The sequence below is a fragment of the Chenopodium quinoa genome, unplaced genomic scaffold, assembly GCF_001683475.1.
Source record: "Chenopodium quinoa cultivar QQ74 unplaced genomic scaffold, ASM168347v1, whole genome shotgun sequence".
Classification (NCBI taxonomy): domain Eukaryota; kingdom Viridiplantae; phylum Streptophyta; class Magnoliopsida; order Caryophyllales; family Amaranthaceae; genus Chenopodium; species Chenopodium quinoa.
This window is the reverse complement of record NW_018742815.1, coordinates 2686762-2700200: the sequence shown is the minus strand read 5'-3', so window position 1 is coordinate 2700200 and position 13439 is coordinate 2686762. Positions and strand designations below refer to the sequence as shown.

Sequence of the window (13439 nt, the reverse complement as noted above, 5' to 3'; positions counted from 1 at the left end):
CTTACTTGTTCCTGCTCATCTCGGGCGTGCTCTTTGGAAACAAGAGCGGAAGCCATCTTCAGATTATTTACCTGCAGCTGTTAGACCACGACTGGGATGAGATCTGTGGATACAGTTGGGGTAGTGCTTGTTTGGCGGTCTTGTATCGCCATCTGTGTAGAGCATCACAGCGTGGAGCACAGCTGATTGGAGGTCCTTTGGTTGTGCTACAGGTAAACCTCATCATTATCCTTAAGCCTAGTCTGATAATGACTTGACGTTATTTATGCTTTACCTTTTATTTGATTTTTAAAACAGCTATGGGCTTGGGAGCACATCCATGTAGGGAGACCAGGTAGGCCTGTTGTACACCGTCCAGGGCAGCTGGACCAGGACGATCAGTACGCAGCATACGATGCTCCCCCGCTCCCTGAACCCGATCAGGCATACGGTTGTAGGTTCGTAACATTATACTTGTGTACTCAAATTTTGTTATAATTAGCTAGTACAACTTCTTAAATAATTTGTTGCCACAGGTGGGTGGTTCCCAGACTAACACATGCGCATACAGCGAGAGGTCTTCTCTACTACCGTGACGCCCTCGATCGACTCTCGGATGAACAGGTGGAATCTTGCACTAAATTTGTAATCGTTTGTTTACTCTTTATACTGTTTATTGGCATTGCCCTAACCTTTTCACGATATATCCTTGTTGCAGAGGACATGGGATCCCTATTCTGCTGTGTTGGTAGAGGCCACGCCGGAACACTTGCTCGAGCATCGTGCTGAGTTGCTTTCCAGGACCCCATGATCTGTTTCGAGGTCGTGGAGAGCCACCTACCGAGCCGAGTGTTGCGACAGTTCGGACTTCACCAGCCTATCCCCATGCCCTGTGACACTAGTATTCGCCTCCACGGCATTGACCGTCGTGGAAAGTTGGAGACAAACTGGGCACTGGAGCATCATCAATTCATTGAGCTTTGGGGCCAGCGGTTGGAGTCCATCGTTGACGGTCACCTGTTTCAGGGTGTTATGGATCCGCGTGATCCTTACATGGTATGGTACAGGCAGATTACACACCTTTTCATCAACCCTACCTACACCCCACCGTCCACGCACTACCATCCAGCTTATGATGTTATCAGCGGACTTGTGAGTTTTTTCAGTTTCTTGTTTTCCAAAATTATTTGAAATTCTATATCATATTACTAATTCATGGATGATTACTGCAGGCGGGGGATATGGGTGCGATGGTTGATGCACTTTCAGATAACTTAGCAGCCGTACCCACCAGAGCCCAGGTTGAGCAGGTACGAGATATGGGCATACATAGCTTGCAGAGATATGGCCATGGCCATCTCGTCCACCCCAGGGACGATCATGACCCCAACTCCTTCCATTCACAGTTCGACTTCGGACAGAGTAGTGGTGAAGGTCATACTTCGGGCTCTACACAAGCAGAGGATTACTTCATCCATAACACCGCTCCCGGCCACAGCCAGGATGACTCATCGTCTCGCCAGCTGACTTCTCCACCGTCCCGAGACCCATTCACCACCATTCAGCATTACATGAGGCGTCCGAGGCGTGTTCGTAGATGGACGGAGGACACACAGGATGGAGATCAGTTAACTCCAATACATGAGTCCGGATAGTATTAGTTAGTTGATCCTTTTGTGGTACTCAGATATTTAACAATGTTGTATATAACGCTTACATTATTAATACAAGAAATGTTTTCTAAATGACTCTCTGTACAATTTGAAGTTTATTTCCCTTATTTGTCTGAATTTGACTTTTGTTAGTGAAACTATATCTTTTATATCCGTTATATGTATCAAGCAACATATATTTGGTCTCCTGCACTTAAAGTGCTGTTTCACGATGGTTATCATGCTGTTGGGGTTGTTTCCAGTGTTTGATGGTTGTTGGTGGTGGTCGATGGTGGTGGAAAGGTTGGGGCTGGTGGTGGGAATGCTCTTGCGTTGTTTAGGGTGTTTTATGGTAGTTTATGGGTGGTTGAGAGTGGCGGGCGGTGGTGGTGGGGGAGGTGGTTGATGGTGGTGGGGGTGGTGGTTAATGATGGGGGTGGTGGGAATGTCCTTGCATTGTTTAGGGTGTTTTGCATTGCATAGGGGTGGTCGAGAGTGGCGGCCGGTGGTGGTGGGGGAGGTGGTTGATGGTGGTGGATGGTGGTGGGGTGGTGGTTCATGGTGGGGCTGAGCTGATGCTGCTGGGTGAGGGTTATGTGTAGGAACAGCAACAGATTGCAGAAACTGCTGGTGATGCAGTGTAGCAGATGCTGCTGGTAATGCAGTCTAGCAGAAAAACGCTATCTGAGACAGCGTTTTACTTCTTGATTTTTTTTTTAAAAAAACTGGGTGTAAAACGCTGTCCGAGACAGCGTTTCACCCCAGAAGCTTAGTTTGGGAAATACTTTTCCCACGAGACCAATTTGGTAAATAATTTACCAATAAAGCTCAATTTGGGAAAAAATCCCAAGCTGAAGGGGAAACAATGTCAAGTTTCTGTCATTACTCATTTTTCAATGTAGATTTTATCTAGTGTGCGTGTATGAGTATGCTTTAAGTAAAATCACTCAACATTAATTATGGATAAAGCACTTAATAACGAATACTTGGATAAGTATTCTAAGGCTATAAGCTTAATGAAGAAGCTCCCTGAAGATGATCCGCGAAGCTTCATCCAACAAGCCAATGTGCATTGTGCATATTGTGTGGGGGGACACTATCATCAACTAGGGTTCCCGGGTTTCGATTTTCTTATACATGACTCTTGGTTATTTTTTCCTTTTCATAGGTGTTACATATATTTTTTTGAAAAGATTTTAGGCAAATTAATTGATGATCCATCATTTGCTTTGCCTTTTTGGAATTGGGATCATCCTGATGGTATGTATATGCCCTCTATATATACAAACCCGACATCAACCTTGTATGACCCATTTCGAAATGTAAGTCACCTTCCCCTAACCTTAATGGATCTTTCCCACGACGGGGATGATAATAATGAACTTTCCCCCAAAGAGTTGATAGACTCAAATTTGGCAATTATGCATTGCCAAATGGTATCCAATGCCAAGAACCCAACACTGTTCTTTGGTAGGGCTTATCGAGCAGGTGATGAGCTACCAATAGGATCCGGGACAATCGAGTTAATGCCACACAATGTAGTGCACAATTGGACGGGAGATCCAACCCAACCTAATGGGGAGGATATGGGTATATTCAATGCTGCAGCTCGAGACTCAATCTTTTATGCCCACCATGCTAACGTGGACCGAATGTGGGTGCTATGGAAAACCCTAGGAGGTAAGAGGAAGGACATTGAAGATTCCGATTGGTAATGTTTCATTCCTTTTCTATGACAAAATGCCCAACCAGTACGAATTAGGGTTCGAGATTGCTTGGATCACAAGAAACTCGGATACATATACCAAGATGTTGATATCCCGTGGCTTAATTTTAGGCCCAATTCTTCTAAGATTAAGCAAGATAAATTGTTGTCTGTTGCAAAAAGGAGGGAAGATTCAACATCAGGGATTACACTTCCTAGAACTTTAGACTCTACTATACGAACACGAGTGGCAAGGCCACAAAAATTAAGGAGCCAGAAGCAAAAAGAAGACGAAGAAGAGGTGCTAACGATTAACTTGGAGTTGTCACGAATGGATAAGTTTATCAAGTTTGATGTATACATTAATGAAGAAGATGATCATCCTAAGAGGAAGAGTCGTGTGAACGCTGAGTATGTCGAATGTTTTGTGAGTTTGCCACACAAGCAACACAAAACTAAAGATCGTAATAAAAAGACTTGTTTGACAATAGGGTTGACAGATTTGATTGAGGATCAAGGAGTAGATGGCGATGATAATAGCGATGTGATATTTGTGCCTAGAGCTGGATTAGATGCAGTTGTCATCATTGATGTGAAGATTGAATTCATTTCTTGATGGTGGTTATATGATTACATCTACTAAATTACTCTTAACTTATTGTCATTTACTCAATCTCATATGGACTTGTATATAATTAGATGCAACTATACAAGTAATGCATAAATAAGTCTTATTGCGAGTTGTAATAGATAATTTCACATAAATTTATACATGATAATCATGGGAGAAATAAAGCATCTATCCTACATTGTTTATTCGAGGTTAGTATATGCTAATTAAACATTTCCATAATTCAACAGTTTCGTTTCTCAACGCGATATGGCATGAATGAAAATAAAAGCAATAGATTGATTGTGTTTGAATTACATTGTCCACCTAATTAATAAAGTGTTTATACACAGATCGAAATTGGAGTGCAGTTCAACACTTATTGAAATTTTTTCCATACAAAGTGAGAAAAGAGTACTTTATTAGGATGGAGGTATATTCCAAGGAAATCATCTTGACACATTCCATATATTATGAGAGCGTATATTTCTATACTCTTCTCACACAAATGCTTGCTAATATCAATTTAAAGTGTGACTAAATCTTTTTTTTTTTAATTTTATTTTTTAACAAACTCTACATAAATCCTTTTAGTTATTATACTTCGTATAAATTTCAATTCTATTACGAAAGTTCCACTAAGTAGATTCACTTCAATCAATCGTCACTTTGTCAAGATCAACCCACAACTTCTCTTAAATTTCTAAGTTAGACCACCATATTATACTCTCATGATCTTCTTCTGATTAGGAAGATCATAAATACTTATCTGTATTGGTTCCAAAACCATATAATCCCACATGAGAGGTTCGTATATACACCCGGATGTCCCAATTTAATTTTTTTTGTTTTTTTTTACATTAAAGTCCCATTAAACTTTGCCAGGAGTCCAGTACGTAGAAAAACTACAATTTCGTGTTGTACTTTGTTAGTTCGTTGTTTATTTTTAGATATCCCCCAATAAATATTTACTACTACTACATTTAAGTTGTAACTGTTGCAATTGGACAAAATTTATACGGAGTACTCTTCACTTATTTTACTTTTCTCACTTTTTGTTTCGCCTTCTCCCGCATTCTCTCTCCGGCGACACCACTACCACCGCCGGCGACGCCGCCGTCAACCGATCCTCCTCAATTTCAAGGTTAGCTCATTATATTAGCTAAATTGAAAGTAGGTGAAATAAATTTGCCTTTTTTTTTTTTTTGGTTGTTTTAAATAAAAGATTATTTGTGAAATTGAAATTTATGTACTTTTTTTAATTACATGAATTATTGGTTATGTACATTGTTGAATTTCATACCAATTGGGTATTATAAAGGTATAATCTTGCTTATATTTTCTTCAAGATGTTGAGTTGTGTGAATTTGTATTAAATTTTGCATTTTGCAAGTAATTGAATGATCCTTCCTGTATTTTGTTGCGCCCCGAATTTTAGGGTTTGTTTTGATTACGAGTTTTATGGTCTGTATTTCTGTGTATGTGTGTGCCTGTGAATTGTGGTCAATTGCCGGGGTTTTTGAATCAATATTGGTTTTTTTTTTTTTTGGGATGATACAGCTTATTTCAGGCTCGGTTTGGTTTGGTTTGGTTCCGGTTTTTACCCCGGCTCGTTCGGTTTTGTTTTGGGTTTGTTGATGTGTTTTATGGTTTGTTTGTGTTTGTGCATATATATATGCTTGTGAATTGTGGTCGATTGGCCATTGTGGGGAAACTGAATAGCTGTTATTTTCGAGTATTGTGTAACTCTGTGCTAGAGTCAGTATCAGAATGACCCGGAAGTCTTATGGTTTGTTTGTGTTTGTGGATATATATGCTTTGGTATCTTCTGTTGTGTTTTGATTTTTATCTTGTGTTATATCTATATGTTTATTGTTTGTGTATTATGAAGTATATGCTTGTTAATCATGGTCGATTGGTCATTACAAGGAGATTGGAACAATGTTAGTTTTCGAGGATTATATAGCTTTCTAATCATTTGGTTTGTAATAGGAGGGTGACAAGAGAAAGGAGGAGAAAAAAGGCAGGATTTAGCTTTGGATATGTCTATATTTGAAGGATCAGATCTTTTATTAGACATGGAAACAAACGCATGTAATAAAAAAAGACGGAGGGGTGAATCCTTTGTTACTGCTCCAGATAATAAAGCTGATGAAGATTATGTTTCATTTTTGGAAGGTTTACAACAGTTTTGGGAAGCGAAGTTTGTGGAGGATGACGATGTTGATCCAACATATATGGAATTCTTGGGAAACTTGAAGGAGTACAATAATGCATATATGTGTGATGTGTCAATAGAAAACGGTGTATTGTCCCCGATCTATTATGAAGATGAATACGAGTCACCTAATCTGATGAAAAGGAAAACTTCACAACCTTGTTGTGGTACTGTTATTCATGAGAAAAGGAACTTACATCAGGATGTCGGTTTAAAATCAACTCGAAAAAATTCCGGTGTAAAGGATAATTCATGTGATGTATTTCCCAGGAGCTTAGATGCAGCTGAAAATCCAAAATCTGGTTGGAAAAATTCCAAAGCTGGGAATGTCTCTGATGGATTCAAGAGGAAAACTCCTATATCTCGCAGGGGTGATCGTGCTAGGGAGAATAGGATCTTATATATTGATCGTAATCAGAAGAGTTCTGATTCCAGGAATGATCATCTCGAGGAGAATAGGAGTTTAGACATGGATAGTGATCAGAGCAATTCTGATTCTGAGAATGTTCGTCCTTATGGAAACAAGAGGAAGACTCCACATTCTAGCAAGGGAAATTGTGTTAGGGAGAATAGAAAATTAGACGTGGATAGTGATCAGATACTAGGTCCAAAATATTCTGGATCTGGGAAAAAGATGTCTATAATAGTTGATGAAACTTATGAAACGTTCTTGAATAGTCTCCACATCACTGAAGACTCTGTGATATATGAATATGGAGACCTACAGCGAATCTCTTATGAACCCAATGATCAGCAGAAAACTGGTGTTAGAATTAAGAAAGATACAAGACCACCATCATTAACTCGTAAACCTACAACACCAATTCCAGTACCACAAACTCCACCTTCTAGAGCAAAAATTACATCACAAAAGAAATCAACTCCAACAGATAGCCTTAATACACTAAGCACGTCTGTAAGTGTTCTTTTAGCAATATTCCATTTCATCTAAATAGTGCATTTTTTCCCCACCTCTGACATTCACACTAACTTGTCTATTATCTTGATGCTTTCCCATAGAACAAGACGTGCAAAAAGGGGAAGATACAAAGAGTAGATTCTTCTGAGTACTGGTACTTGAATAAAGAGTTACATCGTTACCTAAGAAGACCCTATGAGAGAAAGGAGTTTGACGAGCTTTTGGCGGAATTTAATTCTAAAAAGCCTGTGTCAATTTATAGAGACTCCCGTAGCGGTGGATCTTACAGGCCGGGACATATGGGCAAATCTTTGCTTGAAAAATTTCCAGGTAAGTTTGTTCTTGGTTTGGTTGATTAGAGTGCTTCTTTTCTGTCTTCTCTTTCATCATTGCAGCTTAAGAAAGCTGGGAAACTACTTAATTAAAGTTTTAGACTACTTGGTCCAATGAGTTAGTTATTACATGAGATCACTTATGTGAAAAGTTTTTTCTGAATGATTCGTCTAGCTGTTATAAATGATGTACATTTATTTGTTTCACCCAATTTTCTGTTTTTGAAATATTGACTTACCTGTAACTCTGTCAATAAGAATGAAGTATGAGACACTTAAGGTGGTAAAGCAAACGGATAAATTGGTAATACTTTCCAAGACGGCACTGTCATATGTGGCTCTTACTCATAAGAAAATATCATAATTCTTTCTCCTTTTTTTGAATTGCCTGTATTGTGATGCTAATATGCTATTAATGCTGTCACTTGCATGTCCTTCCTTTTCTGCGCTGCAAAGATTAATTGTTTCAGTAGAAGTTGGGTTCATGTGTACTTTTAGACAAACAATTCATATATCTGTTGATGTCAACTTAAAAATTTCTCCATACTATATTATGGTATTTGATGTCATTTTGAATGTAAGAGTGCTATGTGATTTCCTTTTGCTACCTTGACAATAATTGATATTTGTAAAATAATAGGTAGATAAATTTACCATCCTGAAGAGAGAAAAAAAATTAGGCCCTGTTTAGTTTGCCTTATCTTTGCTTATCTGAACTTATCTGATATATGTCAGATTTGACCAAACTTTGACCTTAAATATACGATAATCTATACGGTAATAATGTAGCAAGTGGGGTTTTGTTAGATTCGTAATAATGTGTATTTTATTAATATGTGATTTTTAGAATATTTTTCATTACAAAATTAAAGATATTTAGCGATAAAAAACTACACATAAAGCGATGATATGATCTAAACTTTTTTTTTTTTATCTGAACTTTTTTTTTCTGAAATAAGTAAAAATATGGTGAACTAAACAAGGCCTTACTTGGCTTTGCCGATGAAACTATAATATAACCATGGGTAGTGTAATTTGTGGAATAACCTTTTAATCTATGAGGACCATGACTATATATATATGTATGTATATGTGGCTTGTATCAATAAGTAATCGAGTACAAATCATAAGCAGTTTCTTTTGTTGCTTCTAAGTTTCCTACTTTATTAACAATACGCATAAGGGTTCAAATCAACTAAATTTCTGAAGTCTCTGACTTCTGGTGCACATTCAACATCCTATCTGCAAAATAGTCAAACTGGTGTGTTAAATCATTTTAGAAATATATCTATGCTCGACAAAATTAGGATCCATGACAAAAAAAAATTTAAAATCTTTTCCATCGCCATACCACATTAGTACAAAGACAACAAATGAACAAACTCATTCTGTGCGATGTTTACATTTGGCATAATTTTTAAAGGATGATACGTTCGTATTGCTGGGTTTCTTTGTAAGAAAAAAAAAAATTTGCTTAGATCGTTTCATATTTTTTGCAAACGATTTGACATAAAGTGTTAGTGGAAAGTGTCAAATCGTTGCAAATAATTTGAAATGGAGTTGGTACATCTAAACTTCAAAACTGGATATACAATAAAGGAAAATAGACTTATGTATGATTGTATGCTAATTTCGCTATCATGTTGCTTTTGTGGCTAAGCTGGTTCCTATGGTTTGAGTAGATAGTTTACTACCTTTGTTATTTATGTTCAACTCACTTTCCATTTAGCCCCCCCCCCCCTTCTCCGTTCTCCTATGTTCTACTCACTTGTACTTTATTCCATTTTGGCAAACCCCCCTTTGCTGTTGTTTTTCTACCAGTCCTTGAACCCTGGACCTATGGTTTCAAGAATCTTGAAAGTCACCACCAGATCCAAAGAGGACTAGTTTGGCAAACCCCCCTCTACTATGCTACCTCATTATATTATCTCCTTTCTATACTCTCTTGCCCTTTTCTTACACCCACCCACCCTTTTACTCCATCGCTCCTGCTTTATTTAACTTTCTCTTACACCCACTAACCTTTATCAAGCTTTCTTAATTTACGTAATTACAACAATAATATATATGTAATTCCTCTGTTTGTTTTTAGTTGCCACGCTTTACAGTGCAAAATTCAACCATTAATATTTATAATTATAACTAAGCAAAAATTATAAAAAGTTGATATTTTGAAATTATAAATCGAGACAAATATAACAAAACCCCACATGACTCTATGTCTTATTTTGTATAAATCACAAAAGACGGTCAAAGGAGAGCGTGTGAATAGTGCCAAAGTCAAAACGTGTCAAAAAAATTTTTTAAAAAGAAAGAGATTAGGTATGTGTGTGTAGGGGTGTTCAAAGTTTGGTCCGCACTGGAAAAATGGACTGGATCGAACCAAATTAATCGGTCCGGTCTCCGAGCCGAGAAATTCATTTTTTTGGACTACAGTCCGGACCGTTCCAAAACCCTATAAAAACTGGTCTTGGACCGGACCTGTTTTTTGCTTAATATTATACATAAAACCTTTAATAATGATTAAAATTATCCGACCAAGCTTGAAAAATTTGTCACATGAGTCTTTTTATACTAAACATACAAAAAAAGACGTTAAAATGTTGTTTTTCATTTTTTTTTTAAATTTCCATAAATCATATAAATTTAGGAAATTTTTAATAAAAATTCTAAAATCGGTCCAAACTAGTCCGGTCCAGGTTTTGGACCTATTTTTTGGGTTCGGTCCAGTCTTCGGTTTATTAAATTCAATTTTTCGGTCCTAACAGTGTGTGTGTGTGTGTGTTTTTTTTGTCAAACTACATATGTTTTTTCTTGCTTATATTATCCTGCAGATTTTTGTCTGTCATTGCATCAATCATTTGCTTATCTTGATGTCAGATCTGAAACTTGAAATAGAAAAGGCACAACCTAATCGCCCCAAGGTTTTGAATCTCCTACGAATGTGTAGATTTTATTTGCAGGTAACAACTCATTTATCTTTTGTTTGTTTTGGTTTCTTCTCTTCCACTTTCTTGAAGATTATGTCACTAACATAAACTAGTTTGAGATTAAATTTATTTAGCCCCTGCTGTTCCTGGGATATAAAAGCCCACCAACAAAACTTGGCTTCTTCATATATTAGTAGTTTTAGTTTTATTTATTTATTTATTTTGGTCAGTAATTCAGTATGGTAGCATGCTTTCAGTTCACACTATACCCAAATAGAAATAGTATGGCCTTTATTCCAAAACAAAACTGTAGAGCCATATTGGTTGTAGAGTAGACATAATTGGAAATTGAAAATCTCTCTTTGTTGGTGATTTTAGATCATCATCCTGTTCTTCCTGTGTGAAATTTCTGGTCCTTGTAAGAGATAAACCGTGTATGTTAGGGGTCAAGCCAAGTCATTCAGTCTATTTTACTCCAGACTTAAGGCCCGATCTCAGTGTTCATCATACATCATAACCACTGGGTTTTTGTATAACCTCTTTTGACTATTTTGCTTATCAATGGACAAGATCTTACTGAAATGTAATGATAACTCTGTCTGTGAAGTAAATAAAATCTTTGTCAATTAGTTGTCTTTTGAAAATAAAGGGTCTAATCTTTTGGAAAGTATTGTCTGCTTCCATCAATGTTCTTGTGACTGCTTCCACCAATGATGTTTTATTTACCTTAACCAGGGGAAGGAAGTAGCTGGAAGAAAGAAAATCTCTGTACTAAAATGAAATAATATGGAATTAGGAAGTTAAGCTTAGATATTTTAAGCAAGAAAGCAGCCTAAGTTGATTGAAATTTTTTACAGTTCTGATCTTCATAAATTATGGCAAACTGTGCTAGACATTTACAGATGCATGGTCTCATTCCAGTGAAAAGCATGCTGCCTAGGAGCATTTTAGCTTGAAGATATTTGTGCCTTTGTGGCAGTATATGTAAATTATTGAGAGGAAGTTGCTTTTTGGCAATGCCTACCTACGTTTGTTTTTCTATTTAGTGCAGAACAACATTGTTTTAATGATTGTTTTTTTCTAGTCTTCTGACAATATTAGCTTTTATTTTTGGCACCAGAAAATCCCTTCAATTCCCAGTGGAGTTTGTGAGCCTTGGAAGGATGACCAGACTAAGAAAATTTTGCCCAGATCGTCCTGAATGCCCATAAAATGGTTCCACTTGACTGGTTGTGTGGCACGTCATGGTTTATTTTGTAAAAAGTCTCGTATCTAATTCTGATTTTTGCTTCAGTGAACCATGCTGATGATATACACGAATGTTAAGCAAATGGAAGAAATAGGTTGTATATTAGTGAATCATCTGGCTCATTGAAGATCCCTTTTTGTATTACAGTAAAACAAGCTTCAATGTGTAATAATAATATGGTTACATCTTATTACATACCTGTTTCCACTATCTGATTCTTGATATTACTGTACATCTGGTAGCTCATTGCTGTTGAATTTCATTCGCGGTTTTCCCATGCTGAAGTTTAATACTCTTGAATTCATGTTGTATTTTATCTCACCGTCATAGAGCATCTTTCTGATGTAATGCTCTATGTCCGATCCAATGAGGCGAAGTGTGTATTCTGTCAGAGGTGCACCCTGGTTTCCAATCAAAGGTTATACTGTCAGAAAATTCAGCAGTTTTACTGACTCAGATACATTGGACAGTATGCAATTTTGGCACTGCATGTATTTAGCGTTTTCTACTGATTAGTGATTACTGATTCAGACCTCTGGTAGCAAAGTGGACCTAAAGTTTCCTATTTTTGACTCCATCAGCCACTACCTGTGAGTTTTCCAGTAGAAAATTCTTAGTTTCTTTCTCAATTTCAGTATCAAATACGCAGTATTATACCAAGTACAGGGTTACATCTGAGACATTTTTTAGAGCTTAGGATACTAAATTATTCATCACTATTCAATATTTCCGGGAGTGTTTGCCTGTTTGGCTAATGGCTTTTTGTTGGCTTTTTAATGTGGCATGACCAGTCGTCTATTACCCAATATAGGGAATATCTTATCACTATAGAAATTGGCCATGATTAGAAAATTTTACATTTCAGAGTTAAAGCTGTTGGAATTGCTTATGGAAGCACTTGAATTTTCTAACTATTTGATTATACTAATATGATTATAACTAGCCCATTTGGCTGAGGAAATTAGAGACGATACCTCATAATGATCGACGAGCTCCTGGAAGTAGTTGTAAACCTGGTTGCAGTTGTCATCAGTCCACAAGAATTCATTAGTTGGATCAAGAATAAGTGTGAGTTTATCCATCTGCGTCTGATCCATCGCGCAGGTTTCAGGGTCAATGTAGGCAGCATAGATCCTAACATGCCTGGTCACACTGCTGAGCCACTGCCCTCCATATTCTCTTGCCAAGTTTCTGTTCTTGACATTCACTTGGGGTTCAATTGGAGTCGGTATTTTCTGCTGTTGCTTCATTCCTTCTTGCTCTTCATTTTCATTTTCTGCCTTCAGTTGCTCTGATTCTTGAATTTCAGCTTGCTGTTGAGCTGAAATACGGAAGCTGAGCCTCTTTGGCAGGGCTCGTTTGCTTCGGATGTTCGAAGAAAAGGTAGGGAGTTTAATTGAAGGTATGTATGATGAAGCAGCTGCCATAGTTAAACAAGTTGTTTTGGTTATTGTTCTGAGGCATAAGCTTCCAATGTATTTGAGTCCTCTATTTTTTTTTATTTTTTTTTCGGATAAGATGTAAGTTGTGTTGTTTTCATTTGGGGGGAAGGGGTTGGAAATTTGAGATTAGATGAGAACGGTACAAATTACAATATGACATTCCGTAGAGATTTTTTTATTATTTTTTATTTATTTATTTTTATTTATTTTTTTTGACAATTTAATTTAGATAATAAAGAGCATTTTGAGTGGAGCAAAATACTCCAATGAATTAGAAAAAGGCTAAATGTCAATACAATGTAGATAGTGATATTTGTGACTTAATACCATTATGGAAAAATTACTCCCTCATTCCATATTAATACCTTTATGGAAAAATCACTACAATTTTATATGATTATCT

General features: G+C 37.0%; 3 protein-coding genes across 5 annotated transcripts; 2 read left to right on the top strand and 1 right to left on the bottom strand.

Annotated features, from left to right (window-relative positions):
- The first annotated feature begins 2590 nt into the window (after positions 1 to 2590).
- On the top strand, positions 2591 to 3952 carry LOC110725420 (polyphenol oxidase, chloroplastic-like). The gene is given in 1 exon segment (XM_021904900.1): positions 2591 to 3952. A coding segment is annotated over 1 exon segment (1362 nt).
- A 270-nt stretch (positions 3953 to 4222) lies between these two features.
- Positions 4223 to 11804, top strand: LOC110725740. 2 transcript variants are annotated; one of them, XM_021905209.1, is made up of 5 exons: positions 4223 to 5090; positions 5939 to 7080; positions 7185 to 7413; positions 10296 to 10378; positions 11466 to 11804. In XM_021905209.1, the coding sequence occupies exons 2-5, from the start codon at positions 5989 to 5991 to the stop codon at positions 11544 to 11546; spliced, it is 1485 nt and encodes a 494-aa protein (XP_021760901.1). In that variant the 5' UTR covers positions 4223 to 5090; positions 5939 to 5988; the 3' UTR covers positions 11547 to 11804. The 2 variants fall into 2 exon arrangements, with proteins under 2 accessions (XP_021760901.1, XP_021760902.1); XM_021905210.1 differs by having other exon boundaries at positions 4224 to 5090; positions 6125 to 7080.
- LOC110725743 (NAD(P)H-quinone oxidoreductase subunit M, chloroplastic-like) lies at positions 8447 to 13128 on the bottom strand. Of its 2 annotated transcripts, none has more exons than XM_021905212.1 (3): positions 12569 to 13128; positions 11793 to 11995; positions 8447 to 8673 (listed from the first exon to the last, which is right to left on the bottom strand). In XM_021905212.1, exons 1-2 carry the CDS (start codon positions 13019 to 13021, stop codon positions 11819 to 11821), a joined length of 630 nt encoding a protein of 209 aa, XP_021760904.1. In that variant the 5' UTR covers positions 13022 to 13128; the 3' UTR covers positions 8447 to 8673; positions 11793 to 11818. The 2 variants fall into 2 exon arrangements, with proteins under 2 accessions (XP_021760904.1, XP_021760903.1); XM_021905211.1 differs by having other exon boundaries at positions 8447 to 8657.
- Between the last annotated feature and the right edge of the window lie 311 nt (positions 13129 to 13439).